This window comes from Acyrthosiphon pisum, chromosome A1 (assembly GCF_005508785.2).
Source record: "Acyrthosiphon pisum isolate AL4f chromosome A1, pea_aphid_22Mar2018_4r6ur, whole genome shotgun sequence".
In the NCBI taxonomy this organism is placed as follows: domain Eukaryota; kingdom Metazoa; phylum Arthropoda; class Insecta; order Hemiptera; family Aphididae; genus Acyrthosiphon; species Acyrthosiphon pisum.
In genome coordinates this window covers 93,518,413-93,542,566 of record NC_042494.1, presented here as the reverse complement: position 1 = coordinate 93,542,566, position 24,154 = coordinate 93,518,413, and the positions used below count along the sequence as shown (strand labels likewise).

Sequence of the window (24,154 nt, the reverse complement as noted above, 5' to 3'; positions counted from 1 at the left end):
TTGTCTTAAAAATAGTTTTTCACATTTCTTCTACCTACGCGACTGCACCGGAAAATCATTCAACTTGTCACGTGACTTCTCACAAAGCGAATAATTTTCACGAAAATGGAAATACGTATAGATTTTCCTAGTAATATTTACAGAGATCTGCACCCGTCAAATGTGTTTTTGTTTGGAAATATCGAGATCGCAATCGAGTGAAATTGACACTGCTAACTAAAACTATCAGCTGCAATCTCAATCAATATAACCAGTCGCTTTCATTACTTTCTGTTAATCTTTTTAAATTGATTTAAGTTAAAAATACCTCCTCTGAAATATTTTTACTATAAATTCAATCTTATTAAAAAATTATTAAATATCATTATATGTGAGTTTGCACAATATGACGCAATGAATATTTAATAATTTTTTTAAAAGAATATTTATAACGTTCCTTTGCTCGAGAAAAAAATGTCTCGCAGAATATCTTAACTATAGGCATTCAAAAGTAGGATCCATTAGACGTCTCAACTTGAAATGATTAATTGTAGATTACTCTTTCAGTTTGACTGTACTATATTAATCAACGAAACCGCATTAACAGTAAATAGTTAAATAGTATCAGAGTTATTGCTATCACCTCATTGCGCCTTGTGCGGTGTAAAACCATTTCTCAAAAACGTCGGTTTCTGTAAGTTCATTGTGTTGCTCGTGACAGAAGCTTCCCGCACTCATTAATGGATAACATTATTTCATATTATTTATTATATACTGTCGTGAGTCCCTGAATAGTGTCGGTGATGGTCCCCCAAAACTGTCAGTTGAATAAATTTGTGCATTTCCTTCGCATTTTCGGACATTCCGGTCGTGTACGGTTGAGAGAACGGTGTGGCGAAGGGGTTGATCATGTTGACAGCTCGAATTGGTTGAACGTGATGAAGATAAATTCTAAGAGATTGTCATCAGCGTTTCCCTATATTATGGTGTTTGGTGGCATATACTGGTATATTCGAAACGGGATTTAAGTAATTTTTTCTTTCATAAACTTTTTTGGACAAAATTTGTCCTTATATTATAATGTAGGTATTGAATGAGCCGGTAACTTTAATGTGTTATATCATCTGACAAATGTAACATTTTAATGAAAAAAACTTGTCGTATACGTTTTACAGGAAATGTATGATAAATTATTTTGGTTCAATGACATGAAAATTAAAATTAAAAAAAAAAATCATTATGCATATGAGTAAATAACTACAAATGTATTTAATATAAACTGATCGATTTATTAGAATAATCCAGCGGTAAAAAACATGTATAAAAAATTTAATCTATAGGTACTAATAGTTTTAACACTTCTTATTCGATAATAATACTTAATTTTACATTCTGAATGAGAACAAAGATAACTAAAATGATTCAATTTTGATATTATATATATTTATTACTGTGGTTTATGTTAAATTTTTGTTCACATATAATATATAAATTATAACACAGTAAAATATGTTCTAAATTCTGGATGATTTTTTGAACTTATTTATTGATGATAGCAACAATTAACACTATGTAGGGATAATTTTTTAAAATACGTTCATTAGTTTTCAACAAAATGTACCTAAACATTGTTATGTAAAATTTGTTTATGTTACGCCTATTGCTTATGTTTCTATGTTCTGAAGACTATACGGTCAATTTGATTTTTTTTACTGATATGCCGTAAATAGCATCTTAGGTAATTGTCATCATTGTCCCTGGTGGCACATTTCTCGGGTCATTTCTTTGATCCAATGTATGATCAAATTATTTCTACACTTTCTCAAAATCGTTTTTTTTTTTATGAGTGTAAACTGAACTATGATTTCGTTTTTTGCTGAATTTACAGATAATTTTCAAGAAGAAAAAACAAACAGTCTTTAAACATAAATCGAATCGGGTTTAATATTTTTAGTAACCTGTAAAACATAAAACTTGAGAACGAAAAACTAAACAAATATTTTTTTGGTTCAATTTAGAATTTAGGTTTGTTTATTATTTATTGTAATTAAAGTCGGACTGTGCACAATAACAGTTTTAATAATAAACGTGATAGTTAAATAAATAATATACTACTCACGATTTATACTCGGGATATAAAAATATTGATCATATTATCCACCTTACCTTAAACATTTACTTATTTTAAAGCTTAAACCAATTGTATAACATCATTATATTGTATAGCTTAAGGTTCATATATTGCTGTCCGTCAATTTCACTTGTGACTTAGCACACGACCGTGCGCGCATAAATTGAATAAGTCGTGGTTGGCCGTAGTTTGGCGACATTCCATAGTGTTTCCGTTCTAAATAGAAGAGAGCTTAGGTCCCCTTGAATTCCACGGCGGTGGTCTTCCTCATATTCTGGCAAGAGCAACAGCAGCGTATTATATATTTTATAGTAGGAGCACATTAATACACATGTTAACACTTTAACGGTAGAAGTTTCCGCTTCAAAGGAATATTTCGAAAAACCATTGATAGTTCTACAAGTTATAACTATTATATTATGCATAAACATTATATACGTTATAATAGGTACCGAATAATACGCTTATAATATGCTATGCATAATAATACAACACATCGCAGAGGGCAGATAGTTATACCGAGTATACCGCGTTTGCGTGGATATTCATAAATGTGCTTTGTACCTATTATATAATATATTGTGCGGACATGTTCGATAATATTATATGCGTTGTAGACCATACATGGCCGGTATCCGCGTATGTTTAGGTCCCCCCCCCCTTATTATTGCTCTATTGTGTGCTTGTGTGTTAATCGAGTCACATTAATTGGGGAAACTATACACCCCTCAAACACCCACATATAGGCTAAACTCGGTAATAATGATTGAACATTTCTAGGAACCCACACTGCGAGTCCCTGTACACTTCACGGCCGGGCATCATTAAATTAAGCTTAATTCAACACACGAATTTATGTCAGTATGTGCACTCGCTATAGAAGGCTGTATTATCGTATCCGATGACGTACGAACGTTTCAATAGATATTATAATATTATAATAATATACGCAATGGCGTAATATATTATACACATTATATAACGGTCATGGTGCGAATAATGTACATGCTTCGGTTAAATGTACAACAATACATATTCATAAGTAACGACGTACGTTTGTGTGTGTGAGTGTGTGTATGTGTGAGTTTGAGTGCGATTTTCGTACGTTTTTATTTGAGATAGAGGAGATTAATCGATTTTTCTAAAAATGGACCGTGATCGATAACAATGTGGCAGTTAATTTGTTATGCTGAAAATATTGACGCTTTAGTTTTGGATAGATTTTTAATTAGTTTTAAAATTGTTTGTAGATAGATATTATAACACAGTATTTAATCCAGGCTCTGTAGTTGGTGTGTATTAAACTGGGTGTCAAGAACGATCCGTTCGGTGTAGTGGCACAAATAGAGTTAGCGTTTGAATATTATATGTACGTGCATAATATTCATGTTTATTTTATCGCGTAAATCTCGTATCGAATATTATACTGTCTGTATTTAACCGAACACTAATTAAAATATGTAGGTATATTGTTGATTTAAAATTTAAAATTTAAATTTGTATTTGGTTGGTATCGCACAACATTGCCGTTTGTGTAGTATGAAACGAAATATTTTGTAATTTTCGACCAATGTATAATTTAACATAGTATTTATTAGGATATAGTGTTTACATATAGTATTAAAACGAGTATTTGTTTTTTTTTAATATTACAAAGTTGTAATGAAGTGATTTGCAAAAATAAAATAATAAATTATGATACGATTTACTGGGATAAGAACATGTTTGTATTAGACGGCGCATGGAATAGGCAATCTCGGTGTTCGTATGTATAGGTGTATTGGCAATCTCAGGGTACTTAGTAGGTTTTACATTCCTGTTTAATATTAAACGGAACTATTATTTATTATTATTATTATTATGATTCTATAACAAATATTTAACATATTAAAATGCATTAATAGTATATAGGTAATATTATTTCATAACGTATTTAGTTATTTTATCTAAACATATTCCATTCCCGTATCCAAGTTTATTATAGATTTGAATTTTCTTGTCGTATTCAACATGGTATAGTACGTATGGTCAATATAGACAAATTTTGGTCGGACTGATTGGTAATGAAAATTCGAATACATTAATTCAGGATTTATGACTGTTCACAATTGTTTTAAATTATATTAACCTTAAAAATTATTCGAAATATTACGAGTTATTGTTTGAAGTTTAAGCAATTTTAGAATTATTTAATGAAGAACAAAGTTAATAAAGTAGTTTATACTTCTAAGTACAAAACTTGGTAGTAATATGGATTATATAACGTCTTATAAACGCCATTAAACATATTATACTCTATTAGAATAGATATAGACATTTATTGTTAAATTTAATAACTGTAAAGTTCGCCAAACATAATAAAAACTATAGATTTCATAAACGTTATTCTGGTTTTATGTAGAGGTATTCGTTAAGTAATTTTTATTAAATCGGAAGAATTATAGTATTTCCATCGTTTAAACATATTTTTATAACTTTTCAATAACAAAATTACATAAATTAAACATACTTTTATTTTGTTATAATTAAAACACATAAAAATTATACAACATAATATACATAAGAGTAATATAATTTTTCAGATTTGTTCTAGTTTTACTGTTAGTGCCGAAATTATGATTATTTGAAAATTAGCATCATGCAGTTATTTAAACTTGGTATATTGTGTGGCTTATACCTATATAATTAAATATTTATATGTTAATATTCCGTTGATTAAATATTTTATTAATCTTATCCTAATAATCCGTAATACTCTAGGTCAGTAGTAAAATTATTTGTTATATTGATATTTTTATTTTTGGTAAATTTTATTTAAAATGTCTAGTTTGGTAGTAACTTTAGTAACTTTTAATTATAATACTTTTGCAAAGACTTGTAATATTTTAAATACCTACTATTTCTATGCCAATTGATTTTCTTTTGTCTGATTCTTATTTTATGGTATACTATTTCTTATTAATTCCAAATACATACATGCCTATGATAATGAATCATTCATTCATGTTTTTTAATTAGTCAATAATTAATTGATAAAATTGAGCTGTAAATATTATATAAACCAACATGTTATATAAATGTCTATTTATAGTTTATTTAAATTGAATTTGATGTCAAGTTGATTACATTTCAAATATATTTTATTAATTGTCTTTAGAAATGTTTAAATCGATCTAATTTCTTTCTATTTAATCAATTATCATAAAATATACATAATTATCATAGACTTATAATATATAGACCGCGCATTACGCTCGTTTTGTGTGTAACACTTAAGGCCAACATATGTGCGAAAGAGACTACTGAACTGTATATTGTTCAGTGAGAGAGACAGACTCTGACATAACAATTTCAAGGAGCTTAAAGACAATTTGTACATTACTCCTTGAGATTATAAATATTTAAAATATAAGAGTTGCTTATAATCTCCTAGAAAAAGTAATGTCAGAGTCTGTCTCTCTCGCACATATGTTGGCTTAAATATATTTCACTAATGCGCGGTCTATATATATAAGTCTATGATAATTATCAATATTTATGAATAGATGTAAGATTATAAACCACTATAAAATGAATTAAAAGTACATCATATGGTTTTTAATATTGAATAATAATATATTATAATAAAAGTTTAATAATTATACGTTTGAAAAACTAGTAAATAATTAAAAAGTATACCTAAGATAAATTTAGAGATAATAGTTGATGTTTATTTTTTATTATCCTGAATTGTAAATAAATTAATGTATGTATTTTACATTTAAACAAATATTTTATGTTCTCATTTATCTACTCTAAGTATATAATTTAGCTGCTCAAATTCCATTTAAAATTTTTCAGTGGTTTCTCAGAAATTTAATTCAGTTATATTTCTTTGGATTAGGGAAGTTAGCATAAAGTTTTTTATACAACATTTATCGCTTAGGATTGAACTTTATTTTTAAAAAATAGATCTTTTGGGTTCGTACTTTCTGGTAAACTTTTTAAAATAAGTAAATCGGGTGTATAACTGCAGACAATATACCTACGCTCTAAAAAAGTTTCGTTATTTATAGTTAATAAAAATCCATTCCAAAGGAATAAAACGATTTTGGTGTATACGGTGTGCTTTGTAAGTATGCTAAGTAATTTAGGCTTAACCACTACACATTTTTATAATATACAGACAACCGAAAGGCTTTAGTAAATATATATATTTTATAATTTTTATATTATATTTGTATATACATTTAATGTATATTGTGAAGACCTGAAACGACCGGCATGCGTCGTCATCATCATTACACAAAAAGTATTTTCTTTATCGTTGTCAAAAGGATGTTTAGTCAAAGGGATTCAAGTTTCATTCCCTATAATTAGACCAAAGCACCAAGACTGGGTTTACCTTTGATATAGTTTCAAAGATGTAATACACTAGTCAAATATCGTTGCTCTGAAATGAGTTCCAGTAGGTAACCTTAGCGTAGACTGTAAAAATATTTCATGCGGACCTACGTAATGCAACAATTTATTATTAATTATTATGCATCGCTTTGTTTGAATATTTTTAATTCGTGTGCCATACAATTTAATGGTTTTGATTCGCAGACGCGACGGTGCTAATGTGATTGTAACTTTTGGATAGACCCTATTATTGTTGAATTTATTTTTTGTCTAATTGAAAAATAGTTTATAGTTTAAAAGTTAATGTTTAAATTACCGTAACTTCAAAACTTTGAACGCACAGATAATAATATAATTACGTATTCAAAAGGAGCAAGTCTTAAAACTAAATTTGAATGATCAAAATTCAAGTATTATACATTTAAATGTAATATCTATCTTTATGGAAATCTTTAAATGGAAACCAAACGAACCGTATTCGAAATATTACATTTTAGATTCTAAGCAAAGCTATCGGTTTCACATTATGTTATGCCTTACTCGAAACATACATCTTTATAATATATTTTCTATTATCTCAAACATTATTGAGTGTTTGGCGTAGGTAAGTACATCACATAATATGATGAAATTTATGGAAATTTAATTTTTTTCTCGAAGGAATTGTATAGTATATTGTATTTATTAAAATAATGTAAGAACTACACTAAGCGTTGTATCTTTTTTCAAGTACAATATAATATCCACACATGGAAATATTGATTTTCGAATTTAACATTTTAGCTATATAACTTTGTAGAACAATAATTATAAATTGCCAAGCAGGACGTTATTTTTTTGGGTGCTTATTTTTATGAAATGAAAACCTCTATAGTAGGTACCTACTTATATACGGTTGTAACAACAACTATTTGTGGATAAATCGTTATAGAACCTATATCGTTAGTATTTATAATATTTGGGTATTCACGATACCAATATTATATCAAACATATAAAAGTTTTATTTATAGTGAAATTCTTTAAAGAATTCTACTGTAATATTTTTGAGGTCAAACTGTATTCACGAAAATCAATAATGCTGGTAGGCAAGGTGTTTATATAACCTGTAGAGTTAATTTCCTCAAAATGGTAGTCAAATACAAAAATCCCGTCTAGTTCCTTTTAAAAAATAGTTTTTTTTCTCATTTAAGAACATTTTTTTTATATAGACTAGAAAACTTCTATGTATTTCTATTTTAAACTTTTACTTCAAAGTGTTCAGAGTATTCATGTTTTCAAGTTTACTGCTTGTGCTTTTATCAAAAAAAAAGAATGAGCTATTTCCGAGTTTTTGCATAAGTCATAAAACCGAGTGTTATAGGAATATATGTTCTAAAAACAAAATAGCTAGTAAGCTAAAATTTAAATATTACGACAATTTAAATGATATATTTTTAACTCTTCTTTTTGTATGACAAAAAAATTGCTTTTTACATCAATGTATCCTCGGATTTTGAGACGTGAAACTATTTTACATGAAATAATTTTTCCGTATCTTATAAATATTATTAAAATGTAATATATTTTAATCACTATAAATAGTTAAAGAGTGCTAAAATTCGAAATTATAAGGTTTATCAAAAGCATAGAAATGTAAAAATGCATAACATTTCTAAGCTTTGAATTTAACATCGAACTAAAAGTTAATTTACTTTATGTATAGCTATTTGTTTTGCTATATTCGTGTAATATTAATTTTTTCAGCGTTAGTTTGGCTGTATTTTATCGTAAAATAAAAGTGTGTAGTTGAAGTTAGCACGGTTACTATACTATTTATAATACTGTTCCAGAACATTTTCATTTATAAATTTGATTAACTTTGCCGAGAGATAAATAAATTAGTATTCACTAGAAAAAATTGATTAATTCTTATTTTTTTATACCCAATCCCACACATATTTGATGCTAATAATATTTGCATTTTATTTTATTTTGGCTCTTTACAATATATATTTGTATAATGTATATATATACGTACTTAAAGGTTCCTTTTTTCAATAAATCATGCATATTTTGTTTTAGATTTCTATTCGCCACGCGTGCATAAAACCTATAATGTATGTGCCCGTTATGTCGTCCAGGATTTCGTTGGCCATGGTTACCAAATACAACCGATATACTATTGTTGGTTTTATGAAATGTATTATTTAACGATATCGTATACTACTCGTGGTATCGTTGTCTTTAAACAATACGTCGTTTTATTTGCTATTTACATCAATTAAATAAATTATCTATAGTAGCGATATGGTACTAGTTACTACGACCTGCTACTACCTACTAATACCATAAATAATAATATAAATTTATTTGTTTACAGCACTCCGGTATTATCACGTGTTATTTAGATGCGCGTAGTCCGTTTTAATAAATTGCCAATTTGAACATATTGAATGCAAATAATAATAATAGCGATAAAACATTAATTATTGGTTATATTATGTATTTCAATGCATATATATATTCATAAATCATGTACATGAACTAGGAAGTAGAAACCCTGGAGTTGTCGTGCTCGTGTATAGCTTGTGTGTTTCTCGTATATCCCTCAATAGGTTATGCATGGTACTATATATTTATATTAATGTAATTTAATAAAGTATTGGACCATATTAGTTTTAGCTCAATACCATATATTTATAAACATAATAACTTATTGATATCATATCAGAAAGCTGATCGCAACTGCGGACGACTCACGGGCCGCATCTGTATCATTTTTAACTGGCACGTGCTACATTTCATATTACTTTATACATTTTTCTGTATTTTTATGTATTTTATTTTATTATATTTATAAAATTATTAAAATCGATATAATATTTATCGTAAAACTTGAATATGAATTCTTATCTACTATTATTCAACTATTAATTGTCTTAATAGTACATTTATATAGGGACATATTAGTTAACATGGCCTTTTTAATTTTTTTTTTGCTTTTTATTTTTTCTGGCTTGCTAGATTTTTGCACTTTTAAAAAATGGTCACTCTAGTAGCATCGAGTGGCCCATCCTTAGCATATAAGATAGTATTGTATAGATAGTTACATCTTCATCATTATAAGATACCTACCTACATGTTCGTTTAAATAACCAGTTATATTTCAATATATAACAAATGCCACTATTAAATAAACGAATTGACAAATTAACTGTATTTCTTTTAAGTAATTACAATTTCAATTATTTTTTTGATAATGCTGAGAAAACGGAACATTACATTTTATTTGTATTTCAATTCAGGAATTCAATTTATAATCAACGATATTGAAAAATGTATACTTTTTGTGTTTATATTTGAATCGTTTTATATTTTCATACCTCAGCTGAAAATAATAATATAATGTTCTTAATTTGATTGTTTGTAATCGATTATTGTTAAACCTTAAATGACAAAAGTTTGAAATTCCTTATTTTGGAATTGAAAGTATAAAGTATTGTCCACTGTCCACGTCCTTAATTATATTTTTCTATATTCTGTGTTTTTTTTTTCAAAGTTTGTTGTCCTTAATTATCTAGTCGATTTATATTTTCATTCATCAAACTTTATCTGCAACATTACTTATTTTTTGACTGTTACAGTGTTGTGACTATACGTTTTACAAAATAGGTTTTACTCTTAGAATAACTTGATTAGCAAAATACTTAAGAGGGCTGCAGCCGGTTTTGTCAAAAGTCAAAACTAATGTAGATTTAACCAATCTAAACATTAATTTTCTTTGTTATAATGTTTTTCAATATATTTAAATTCCGTATCATAAAATAAAACTTAAGGGGGCTGGAGGGGGCTACAGTCAATGAAAAAAAGTGACTTTTAAATCAATAACCTAGACAAAACTGGAAGAATTTGGTTTGACAGATATTAATTTTGAAAACTGATTATGATTGATCAACAACTTTACTAGGGAATGATAGAGGCGATTTTGAATATTCCAGTTATTGTTAGTGTCGTAATAAATAATATTAATACAAAAATATCATATTTTTTCGATATTTTTATTCTTGGATATCACGACTAAAAAAAAAATATTCAAAATAGCCTCGATCATTCCCTAGTAAACTTGTAGATCAATCATAATCCGTTTTCAAAATTAAAATCTGTCAAACCAAATTCTTCTAGTTTTGTCTAGCTTATGGCTCTAAAAGTCACTTTTTTTTCATCGGCTGCAGCCTCCTTAACGGACAATATTTTAAACACATAAATATAGGTTAAGATTATCGTATATTTATTCTAGAAGCTACACATTATTTTTAAATTGGATTTATATGTTATTCGAATCGTATGTAGCCAATGAACGGAAAGTTAAATTTATTTTTATTATATTCCGATAACTATTATACAATTTAATTGAAAAATGTTATTCCAATAAAATATAAAAAGGACAACGCATCAATAAATTACAAATAAACAGGTGTTCCAAAATGATTCATCTGATTTCCAAGAATCAACTGTGTTGTATAATATTTGCAATGAGTAATTTAATGTTCGGATAAGTTTTAAAGATTATAATTTACATTGAATTGTTACAATTAATAAAAATATTTAATGTAACCAACATTAATTCCACGGCAAACATCTAAGCAATAATCAAATTAAAACCATATAAACCTGTTGAAGCACGTCAACCGTAATCAAGTCTATGACATCTGTAATGCAACTTTTCAGTTCATAAAAATCCTTCGGAAGGGAAGATTTATAAAAAATGTTTGATGTACCTTGAAAAAATCACATATTTTAAGGTTTGGGGATCCAATTTTGGTAAAAGGAAAAGGTTTAATTAAAAAATATATATATATTAGTATTAATATCACTTAGATGTGTGCTATGTAAGTGTATGAGGGTCACATTGAATATTTGTTAAAATTGTAACAAAAAGTAATTTCTAACATTTCAAATGTATGCTACTTGTAATTGAAATTGTAATATAGGTACAATAAATATTAATATTTTTTTTTTAATTGGATGAATCATTTTCGATTACTCTATACTAAAAGCCTATAACATAAGTACTATATAGTACATAGGAAAAGGGTAGGCATTAATAATCATTTCCGAATACTTTTTTAATTGTGCTAATATTTAAACTTGATTTGTATTATTGTTAGAAAATATATTGATATTTATTCAAGTAATTATTTGACCGTCACAAGAAGTCATTATGTTTACGGTTAACCAGAACCTATTATATAGGTATGTATATAATGCTTATTGACACTTTTTTAGCGTGAATTTCAATATCGCTGATAAAATTATAGGGTAAACAATCTGATATGATACTAATTTCGAATGGGTTGATCAAAAATAAAATATTATGTCCTCTTTGTTTTTATTGACCATACAGTATTAATTTATTACCGGCCATTATAGCCCACAGATAGTAAAGTAACCAAAGCAAATATAAATAAAAATAAAAACAAATAGATTTTCTGAGATACAATACGGTAATAATACGATTTTGACATTGACCCATTTCTTTTTGTTGTACCCTAGTTATTATTAGGGTTGACTTACGAAATTGTTGTACATCGCTAAATATTAAAACGGTTGTGTCAACATTTCAGAACTATAAGCACATTTCAAAAAGTCTTTAAACTATTTAATTACATTTTATTATTATTATTATATAGACTTATTTCATTATTATTTTGGAATTTTACAAAGTATGCAAATTTATACTTCATATTTGAATCATTTTTTGTTTTAAAATATCCACAAAACTTTTTCATGAATTTAAGTTTTATATTAATGCAATCTTTAGAATAATTATTTATTTATAAAATAACGGTTTTCAACAGTTTATTAAAAAGAAAATAATATATGCAAATTTTTTTTTTGAATTTTTAAATTTATAATTGAGTATCATTGTTCAGGGTTGTAGTTATATATTGTTGCTCGTTTGAGTGTATTAATAATTTATTGAAACTTAAAAACATACCTTTTAAATGTGTATTCAATAATGTATTTCTTGCGTATATAAACTGTATGAAAGAAGATTAAATTTGTCTCATATACGTTGTTATAAGTACCTAAGTACTTTATTTATTATTAAATTGTGTTTTATATTTGAAAATACGTTTCATTATATGTGTGATAATTTTAAATTAACCGATAACTAAAAATAAAATTAGGGTTTGTTGGCGAAACATGATATTGTAAGAGTTATTTTTTTAAAGTTTATTTTACGTCACTACAACGTATTAATTATGTCATGAAATATACAATTTATTAATATGAATTAATAAAACGTAATACATCAGTATTAATGAGTAGTATTTAACTAAAGCAGTTATGGTAGCGATAGCGATAATATTATCAATGTAATTGAATTCAATAATTCATACATTATATTGTTCAGTTAGTAAATGTTATACATTATTGTGTATAATAATGTTGTGGTAGTAAGCTTTAATTTCATAATTAATACGGATAATTCAATAGCTGGTATTATGTATTTCCTATTTTTGCGTGTCATATACGGGTTTCGCTGTATCGATTGGCTATGGTCTTACATCGTGGCGTATATATCATATATATGTTATATATTATACCTAGTGAGAATGTACCACCATTGCACTACAGACCGATCGCGAGATTATATTTATAACTCTGAAAGCTATTAGTGATAACGCCGCCGTTGGTGAAAATTTATGATGTTATTTCGTTCGCCCCCAGCCACACTCCGGCAATTTTGGGTCAGCGGCACCGCACATACCTTATGATAATAATAATAATAATAATAGTAATAATAATAATAATAATAATATAGTACAGTAGGTACATACCTAATATTATGATATTGTATACATAAAATAAAAATAAAAAAAATCGAAGATTTCACGTGTATGGATCTATGTTTGAGCTGTTCTACCTATACGTGTTTTCACATCCCTCTCCATAACATAATATATTACACTCGACCAAGTCGACCGTATTCTAATGTAGACACGTAACCTATTATATACCTATATTATATACGGGGGTATAAGTTAAATAACAAAACGTCAAGTGCGGTGAACGGATCGATATAATATACTCTCGCGCGTAATTTAATTTTCAACCGCGATGCTCCCCGAAGATGCCGCAATATGTATTACCGCGGTACAGGTAAAATGTGTATAGGGATATAATATTATTATATTATAACGTATTGTATTATACACGATGCGATGACTATATATTATTATTATATACGGTGCTATTAGCCGCCACGGGTGATTCGCAAACTGGCTTCTGCACAGATCATAATATAGGTACCGCAAGGAGAGACGAACCTGTGTGGCGATGGATACTCGTCCGCGTATACTCGACCTGGTCCATCGATGGTATATGTGGTGCGTCGACGGTATGTGGTCGAACTTTTGTAAAACATATCCAATCCGACGGTCGCATAGTCTGGTTACCGAAAAAAAAATTGGTACACACGACGACGACGACGTGAACCCGTGTAAATCCTCAGGTCGTCGACGCCATCAGCGATCAGCAGCGTGCTGCACGCAGTACGCGGTGTACACGTGTAAATCGTTTTAACGGCGTTGTTATAGTGTTGTATTAACCGCTGTAGTGTTGTAAGTACCTGTAATCGGTGTAAACGCAGCTGCTGCATGTATATATATATGAACACTGTAAAAAAATATGAAAAACATCTGTATCCGACGTCGTTTGATCGTTCTCTCGGCGGAGTTCTGCTCCCTACATATCTCATTATTTTATATACATCATACCACGCAATAATATCGATTCGTTTGCGTTAGCGACGAGTTAGTTTCTGGCTCAAATCCGAACGCCAGACGCAGATCGAGTTTTGTAACGTTATCGTTTGCGGCATTGGACTCTGTGCAATAACCAGACACCTCAATTTTTATCAATTGTTCAGGACGAGCAAAATAAATTCTTTTTTCTCATTTACCACTATTGGCGGGAAATAGTTCATTTTGTAATTTCTTTGGGAATAATAAATCGATTTTTCTGATTTTGATACCAAAATATAGATATTTTTTCCATGAATAATACTCCATGAAAAACGGATTTTTGATAAAAATGGAGCTGTCTGGTTATTGCGCAGATCCCTTAATTGTAGCCGTGTCAAAGCTGATAATATAAGTTTTCGTCACAAGACATTATTCGAACCGTCGCTCTGACCACTGCAATAGTATAATATTATTATTGATCAATAAATTGCGCGCGGTTGATACCACGTGCGTAACCCGGTCAACCGCGCAGTTCACCGCGAATTACATCTGAGTCGATTTTTACAATTTTACGTCGCTACACGGTTTAATTTTCCACGTACCCGAGGGGCGTAGGATTTCGTAATTGAAAAACGTGTTCGGGGCGGTTATATTTCCCTCGTCGCCGTTACGCAGGCCGTCGGCTGCACAACGGTTTGTGCCGGAGTGGTAACCTATATGTGTATGTATAGATGCGGTGCGGACACCTATGTAATAATAAATATGAAAAATTCATGAGGAAATTCGACTCGGACACACAATTGCACATGACGCGTCTAGTGTAGAGTGGACGTGCGGCGATGGGATAGAACGCGCGTGACTGGTACATTAATATATTATATTCATACAGCTGCAATGTACGCCGCGAGATGTACGTATATAATATTACGTTTATAATATAATATAAGATAATATTATTATATTATTCGGTTGCCCCCTCTCTCCCCTCCCCCCTCCCCCCGGTACCCGAATGATCCCTTTACCACGTATATATATGTATAACGATAGGATATTGTGATACGAATTACGATGCGTATTTTATACAATATGTACGATATCGTAGTCTGTGTAACGACCTGCGCCGTGGCCACTATATATATTACACAGCCCGCGGGACGAGAGGCGTTCTCGTTTCGACGCAAATCCATTAGAGCAGGAGACGCTCGCTGAAAAGTTTCTATATAATTTCTATATAGCGGCCCCACCCTCGCCCAACCCTCCACACACGCCAACTCGCACACTTCTAGCAGGTACTTTTTTTCTCTCCCTCACACGCCACTCTCGTGTGGTCCATATTATGTTCAACCTTATACGTATATCGTATACCATATCGTGCGAGAGAGAGCGTATGTATGTGTGTGTGTGTGTGAGAGAGTGTGGCGTTTTGAATTTAAACGTTTCCGTCACTAGATGCCCACTATTTTAATGGAAAAATACCGGAAGAATTTACAATCTGCTATATTATGTGCGTGTAAGTACACTCTTACGTACCTACCTATGTATCGTACCTTCAGAACAAAACAAAAATATTATGCGCGCATTATATTTCGAATAATCGCGCGCGTAAACCGGTACTATAATGTCGTAAAGCATATTTATTTGGAGTGCGCGAATTCATTATATTATATACCTCTTATAATACGCGACACTCGTCACAATAGGTAGTGAATTAATCGCAGCGATATTCGTACAGTTCTGTGTGCAGTTATACCCATGATATTCGTGAGGAATATTTATGACAATGTACTGTCGCGATACAACATAGATTTTAAATATCTGTACGATTATCAGCGTATACGGCACATACTGACGCGGTATGTCGTAGATACTTGACACGGTTATTATAATGTTCTACTCGAACAGAATATAATAATTATTGTATGCGTCTGACGTGGAGTTGTTATACATAATCGCGGTGGCGGCGATGTACGGATTAATCGGATAGATGTTTCATCTGCAGTCGTTCGACATCCGCGAGGTTTAATATTCAAAATATATGCACAAGTAGGTAGGTATATCATGAGATTGTGTCGATTCGGCTGTTTTATAACATTGAATAATGTAATGGGATTCGCGAGGAAACTTGTCAAACATTTCATTATAACTGTAATAATATTATCATGTTGTGTTCGGTATTCAAAATTAATTCTTAGCATATTTGTCTGAAATTCACCGCGGTGTACGATACATTGCTTTGATTTATTGAAACATATCGTGATGCTATATATCAATTGTAATCATCGTGCTTTTATTGTACGACTGCTATTGTTCTTATTATACTTAACCACGATTTTCCTTAATGAGAGTATAATACAGAATTGGAAGGCCTGGAGTGGATGCACAGGTTCGACACGAATTAGAGGCGGCCGTCGTTCAGGTGGAGTTTCTGATGAACGAAGGAGCGTTAATCACGGTAACCGCCGACGATAGCTTACACCTATGGAATTTCAGACAAAAAAGAGCTGACGTTGTCCACAGCTTAAAATTTCAACGAGAAAGGTAAGGAATACATTGGGAATACATCACTGGAGTTAAAAAAACGATTTCACTACCCATATACTATTTTTTTGTCTATAAATCAATCACGATACGTCATATGTTTATTTAATATAAAATACTACCGTACCGCACTTATGTTTTTTCTAGCCAATCGTCAAATATATTTAATGTTAAAACGTTTTACCTAAATTATGAGTTCAATTTTTTTGTTTGAGTTAAATGATTTTGTTTATTCTTACAATATTTCTCGATGAAAAGCCACCGTGCATAAGTTTAATTTATTGAAATCAGTTATGAGAAATCCAGAAAAACTCGTCGACGATTTAGTATATAATTTATAGTTTCCCATTGCTATACATATACCACGTTTGAAAATTTAAAACTTTAAACGTTATTGCCATGTAAATATCAGCAAAGCAGTATATATCGTTTTATTATTGTTAACTATTTCCATTTCTAAATAGGTCACAGTAAGAATAATGTATTTATTTTTTTGTCTTCAAAATGGCAATTACTGCAGTATATCAAATCATAAACTAAATTCGCTCCAAGTATAGTCATACTATATCCAAATAATATAAATTATGTAGGACACAACACTTTACCATGTATGTGGGATTGTGATTTTATTTACTTAAAATCGATTTTAATTGTGTTATCTTAATATGTAAATAGATAGGTACGGTGTAATATCTTATTGTTATTATTTTTTATTTTTGTAGAATTACAGTTATACACCTTCCACTCCGTAGCAAGTGGCTGTACGTGGGTTCGGAAAGGGGCAATGTACATTTCGTCAACGTCGAGACGTTTACCCTTTCCGGCTACATAATAAACTGGAATAAAGCCATCGAAGTGTAAGTGTAACAATATATTATTTTATTGGGAGAGCAATTCCAAAATATCATTGCCGTAGTTAGCTCCAAACCCCTTGCCGGCGGTACGTAAATTTTTATAACGGCGCCCCGATCGCCGCTGGATGCCTATAGTTGTGGTTCCATTACTACAATCCATTACTATAATACCACTCGGTAAATAATCATAAATAATAACAATATCGTCGGAGATACATATATATGTCCAACTACTACTTCTACTAATACTACAACTATACTCCTACGACTGCTACCGCACTACTACGTCTTTTAATAAATACTCTCGAAATAAAGCTGCAGTAATACGCAATAATGTGTGCTTAACATTGAATTTCTGTACAACACTTAAATGTCCATTAGAGCTTTTCTTCCGTTACTGGTATAGGTATACTGCTATACACACGCCACGCCAGTTAAGAGAGTTTGCATTTACTTGTCTAAGACGTGTCATGTGGACTCGCAAAAGGTGTATATTACTGTATATGGTATAAGCTCAAACTTTGTCTACGCAAACACACTCATAATTTATACGTGTGGGTGTGTGTGTTTGTGTGTACTTAGATAATGAAGTTTGCCGTGTTCTTCTTAAGGAGGTATAACGTTAGGTTAGGTTTATTTTAATGACACACGTATACGGCAAGTTACCTTGGGTAGGTATGTACGGACTTGGCAGTTGTTTCTAGTTAGCACTCTAGTGAACCGTAATAAGCATATTATGACGAACGGTTATTCAAGAATTTCGCTCTTTGTTCACGTCTTTCGTGTGGAGTAGGTGAACATCAACTTTAAAGTTTTTATGTCAATGAGGAGAACGCGCGTATTCCGTTTACTTTATTCTTTAACATTCCGAAGTAGGTATATATAGGCCATAGGCGAGTGAGAGTGCTCACAGACATTTTTATAGCGAAGATAATTTAGTCTAGCTATTTGTTTCTCTGTTCACATTTTTTTGGTTGACACTATAAAATGTTGACGACTCACGAAACATATTACCCTGTACCTGCAGCACTGCAAGCCTATTCGACGGCACCGCGGAATGTGTACAATATAGTCTCTAAATATCCGATGTGTGTGTGTGTGTGTGTGTGTGTGTGTGTGTGTGTGTGTGTATGTCATATGACAAAATATATATCGAAGTAATAGCAACGGCGATATAGCTACAATAACCGAACAACTTGGAATTTAACGCGCATTGATATGTATACATTTTTCGGCGAACGTACATAATGCAGATGATTTTATGAGCCCAGTGGTGTTTGACGAAATAAGAGGAGAAACGCGACTTATCAACTATCGACTAGAAAAATATACACGTCCTAATAGCCATTTTTCTGAATGGTAAGCTTAAAAAAACGAAAAATAGGTTTCTATATAATTTCGCTATTGGATCGTAAACCCGTTTACGGTTTTTCTTTTGTACGGCCTGATCGTAAAAGTTAATACTTCATTTTCGTTCCCCAGTGACGCAGTCGTCAGTTTATGTTACACACGACATAATATAATAATAATATGACAGTAATTCCAGGACCTGAGCCAGTTTTATGTTGAATAAATAAATAAATTAGGAGTACATAAATACATAATAATAAATACGACCAGTGAGACTCGCTGAGCCACATTCGTAATGCTATTTCGATCATTGGTAATCGATAAAGTATATAAATATTATAGAATTAATGACATTTTTTCACCATAGAATTATTAAAAGCTTTTCGTGTATCGCTCACGCATATATACATAATTTGTTCACACGGTATAAATTATGTTAAATGCAATATTATGATAAAGATTAATTTGATTGTATATACATAAAAAAAATATATATTCCTAATGACCTAATAGGTATTTAGGATTTGAGTTGTAATTGGGGATAGTATTAAATATTGATTCTTCTCATTAAGTATTCACGGTGGTAAAATGTTATTTTGAAAATTTTAAAAGCTCAATTCAAATCACTCATGGACGTATTATTATTGAATTAAATATTAATCTCAGTATCGGTAGATTTTCCCCTCACAACAGCGTAATTCGATTGTTTTAACAAAGCTATATTACAATTATATTTTCGCGTACCATATTTATTGCGTATTTTATCTATTAAAATATAAACGGAATTTTTTGCACCGTTGACTGTGTTTGCGAACGAACGAAGTATAAGAAAACATTAACCCTTTTCTAAACATTATCCTTCTTATGTATTATTATTATTACGTATGATCCCATAGTCAAGTCAAGAGCATTAAGAGGCTTATCAAGAAAATCTACAATCTGGGTTATTCATCATCGTATTATAATGTATATATTATGTACTCGCGTACACGGCGGGATCGAGTCATTTCAAAACTATTCAAGTCTTCGACTCCGAGGGTGGTATAGCTAGGGCATTATTGTCCGTGTAATTAAAGTCGTAATTCATTAAACCCATTTCCCGAGAATTTCCACGTCCTCTGTTTCCTCCTGTGCCGTTCCACTATATACCTACAACGCGCGTCCATCAGTTACCACCTTAAAAATCTCCAGTCGACGCTATACCATAATTATATTATTGTTTCATCGTGTAACGTCACTCCCACATCAATCTTCATTATTGTCCGTATACCTCGTTGGCCAATTAATAATATTCCTGCTCGGCCCGTAGTATATACGTATATACAATATCCTTCTCTTCTATTTATCTCTCGTTAAGCCCATTCTATGACACACAACACTATAATATAATACATATACGTATATTATACGATATATATAATATTATAGTGTCTGTGGGTACGACCTTATAGTGTTTTGATAGCGTCTCTTATCAACAGCTAATATATAACATATTATGTATTTAATTACATAGAGAACATATATCCACAAAGCACACGCGAACGTATAATTAAATTTTCTATGATTTATAGATATTTCATCGAGCTCGTTTCGTATGGTGGTGGTGGTGGGGTGGTTGGGAAGAATAACTAAAAAGTAAAGGTGTAGAATATTATATAGGTGTATATATATATATATATATATATATGCGTTATTAGATATTTTTATCCGATGATTTAATTTTACGAGAAAAACTCATAAAATAAACTAAATGTTTACACGTCATGGGGTTTATTTTGTCAGGGGTAGCAATGAAAATCTGAACGACAAATATTTTTGTTTTTAAAGCCATTCAGATTTCAATGGCTATTATTTGAAAATTAATTATATTGTCTGTTGTTGAAAATGCAGTACAAACGGGTCCCTTATACAGTTCCTTTGGAGACGATTTGCTCGAGGCTACAAATTCTAAGAATGTAGTCCTAGGTCTTTGTACCTTCTCTTTAACGTGAACAACAAAAGCGAGATTATTTGACCGAATATAATATATTATATTATTATCTTGTACGATTTTCTTATTTTCATTTTTGTCTTCTTGATTCTGACATTGTGTGTTTAAAACGAGGATTTCACGGGGTTATTTGAAGATAATGTTTTCAAACAATAGTGTGAAATATAATATTATGTACAGTCGAGTCATAAAAAAAAATAAAAATAAAATGCATTAATGAGCCGAGGCGAGCGAACAAAGTCAATTAAAAATAATATCTCGTTTTTTATTTTTATTATAATAACTCCGGTCGTCGTTGAAACAATGTTTCTATTTTTTCACATCGAATTTCTGCGGGCGCGTTATCGACGCGATCCACCCTACTACACGAAAATGTCGGATTTAAATAAAATGAGAACATTCTCTTATTTAGAGCGTACACTAACCGACCCCGTAAAAACTGCCGCAATCGCGATACAGAAGTTATATTCTCCATTAGAGCACGAGGACGCATCATTTCTGCGGAGATAACCAGCAGCGGCACCGCCGGAAAAGTGTTATTGTGAAGCCGCCGCCGTTATGTATGCGCATTTGTTCGAGGCCGGATGACTTTCGCAACCTCATTTCGTCGTCCCGAGCCATCCCGCGAGACCGGATCGACCGTTTCTTTTTATCTCGCGAGCGTATATAGAGGAAAAGATATTCTAATAATATGGCCAAAACCACCGACAGACCGCGAAAAGGCAAATCGGTGGAACTCGCGCGCGACAGATATCTATATTGAATAATATTATAATAATATGTCCTCTGCTCGAATGTTTTATTCCCCTCGCGGATCCTTTGATTAACCTATGTATTCAGTTTCAATATAATATTAATAATAATAATAATATAGGTAGTCTTCCCGCAAATAAATTGAAACGAATACATCAATGATCAAAAATGACGCCTAATAATATATACAAATATTATACATAATATGTACTAGCTATAATATAATAGATGTACCTGCGTCACAACAAGGTGTCACAGAAAGACCTGACGAAAAAAAATATTGATATTTTAAAAAATTCTTAAAAAATAAACTAGTATACTTAAATAAATGTTTTTACTATCAAAATTGTTCTTATAATCAGATTCAAAAATATTAAATCAAATTTTAAATTTTTATTTTCAGTGTTAAAAAATAAAAATAATTTTTTGTACAATATATGTGTAGCGCAAGTGACTATAAATCATATATAAAAAAAATTAAATATTGATTAGAACAAAAGTTATACCAAAAGCCAGTTTTATCTATTACACCCTGTATATTGTATATACATGCGTCCAATGATACCATTATTATATCTGTTTATTTATTTATTGTATGTCTATAATGTATCCAATTTCTGATTTTTTGAAAGCATATACATTAAGCCAGAGTTATACGTCGTACACAAATTATACGTACCTAAATGTTGATGAAAGGTCACGGCCAAAACTTACATTTCCATAAGAATATAATATACGTGTAGACATTGATTATTCTCTTATCAGAAAAGCTCTTACGATTGTCTTGACTGATAAAGTGTTGCGTACAAGAATGTGACTGAACTGTTCGAAGTAGATGGACGATATGACTGGTTAATACATATGTGGTTTCGAAAATTGACAGCAAACTAATGTGTTTTTTTTTACCTCTATGCGTATTTAGAAATCTTTAAATGTTCTGTCACTAGGTTAGCAGTTTTTCCGTAGGTACATGGTTAAAAATGTGTCGACTATAATATTTATGTCGTTGAATTAAATTCTCATTTTTGTATTGACCGTGTAGTGATAATAGTATAATTTATGCAGTCAAGCAACAACTTCAAACCCCCACATACAACGGCGTATGGATGAAAACGGAAAACAAGTAAAAGTGAGATCACGTTTTAAAATTTTAAATATGTTTGAAAAGGTTATTTTTGAGTGGGAACTGTAAAATGTCTTTGAACTTTGTCCCGGAGTTTTTTTCAAAGCATTTTTCTTCTGTTTTTCATTAAAATAAAAATTATATCATTATTTTAATACATAGAGAAAAAATGTTGCTGGAATAATACTCGTTACTTGTATTATCCAACTATATAACTTGTAATAGGGCCATACCTAATTGTTTATAAAGTATAAAATTATAATAGGAATTTTCAAAGAAAAAATAATATTGTGATTCAGCCGTTTCCCGGGGATAATTATAATTATACCTACTCCTATTATAAATTTAGACCATTTTCAAGTTTCAATGTTCATCATGTTTAGCGTAGTTTATGTTGTAAGCTTATTAATAATGTTTTCAACATTATTTAATTTTTTATAGAACTGTTTGAGATCAAAATCATTTGAAAATAATCAAAATCAATTTGTCGCCGTTCGGCCTGACCGTTTAGAGTATATTATACATTTTACTTAGATTAAGTACAAGGTATCTATAACATGGACGAATTTGAATCCACAGTTGTAGGTTACGAGCGATACTGTCTATATATATACTGTGTTCTTATGTTATACTCATATATAGATACAACCTATACATATGAAATTATTCCGTTTCGATAATACGTGTACATCACGTTATCTTAGTTTCCAAACTTTTTGAACGCCTGGTTTAATATTATGCTGTTGCTGCTTATAGTTGTGTTTAACTCTCGAAATTGAATTGGTTAAACAATAACCTCGCGATAGTCTGTCTACACTCTACGCGCATGATTTTCGTATAACGAAAATAATTCCTGTATAGGTAGGTAACTACGAAGCTTTTACGCGTTCAAATGTGATTCAAATACTATAAGTTATAACTTCATCAGATATAATGTATAGATTCTATATCTCATCCAGGGTCGCTCTTAGGACTTACAAACCTCTGGGGAAAATATCACTGCGAGGCCCTTTCGCCTTCCGCTTAAATACTTAAATATAAATAAAACTTTTTATTATAATTATAATTTTAGATTCTGTAGTGCTGAGCGATGAATGTAATGATATTACAATAATGTGTGTTAATTTATTTTTGTGTATCTATATTGTAAATGAGTAGTCAAATTAACCTTCCGTTTTTCTACTTCAGTATTTTTTCCAGAAGGAAGTAAATCTAGTTGGTGTATTGGGGAGGTTTAAATTACCATTAGTTTTCAAAAGCACCGGGAAAAACAAAAAAAAAAAAATAATGAAATCCGGGAATTTTTACATAAAATCGATTT

At 30.5% G+C, this 24,154-nt stretch overlaps 1 protein-coding gene across 4 annotated transcripts in view; it reads left to right on the top strand.

Annotated features, from left to right (window-relative positions):
• Positions 1-24,154, top strand: part of LOC100159393 (syntaxin-binding protein 5) — a 149,488-nt gene that overhangs the window by 48,523 nt on the left and 76,811 nt on the right. For all 4 annotated transcript variants that reach the window (XM_001952635.5, XM_008184503.3, XM_008184502.3 and 1 more), the window contains exons 3-4: positions 16,581-16,763; positions 17,486-17,620. In XM_001952635.5, the coding sequence (XP_001952670.2) occupies positions 16,581-16,763; positions 17,486-17,620 (318 nt within the window). The remainder of the gene's footprint in view (positions 1-16,580; positions 16,764-17,485; positions 17,621-24,154) is intronic.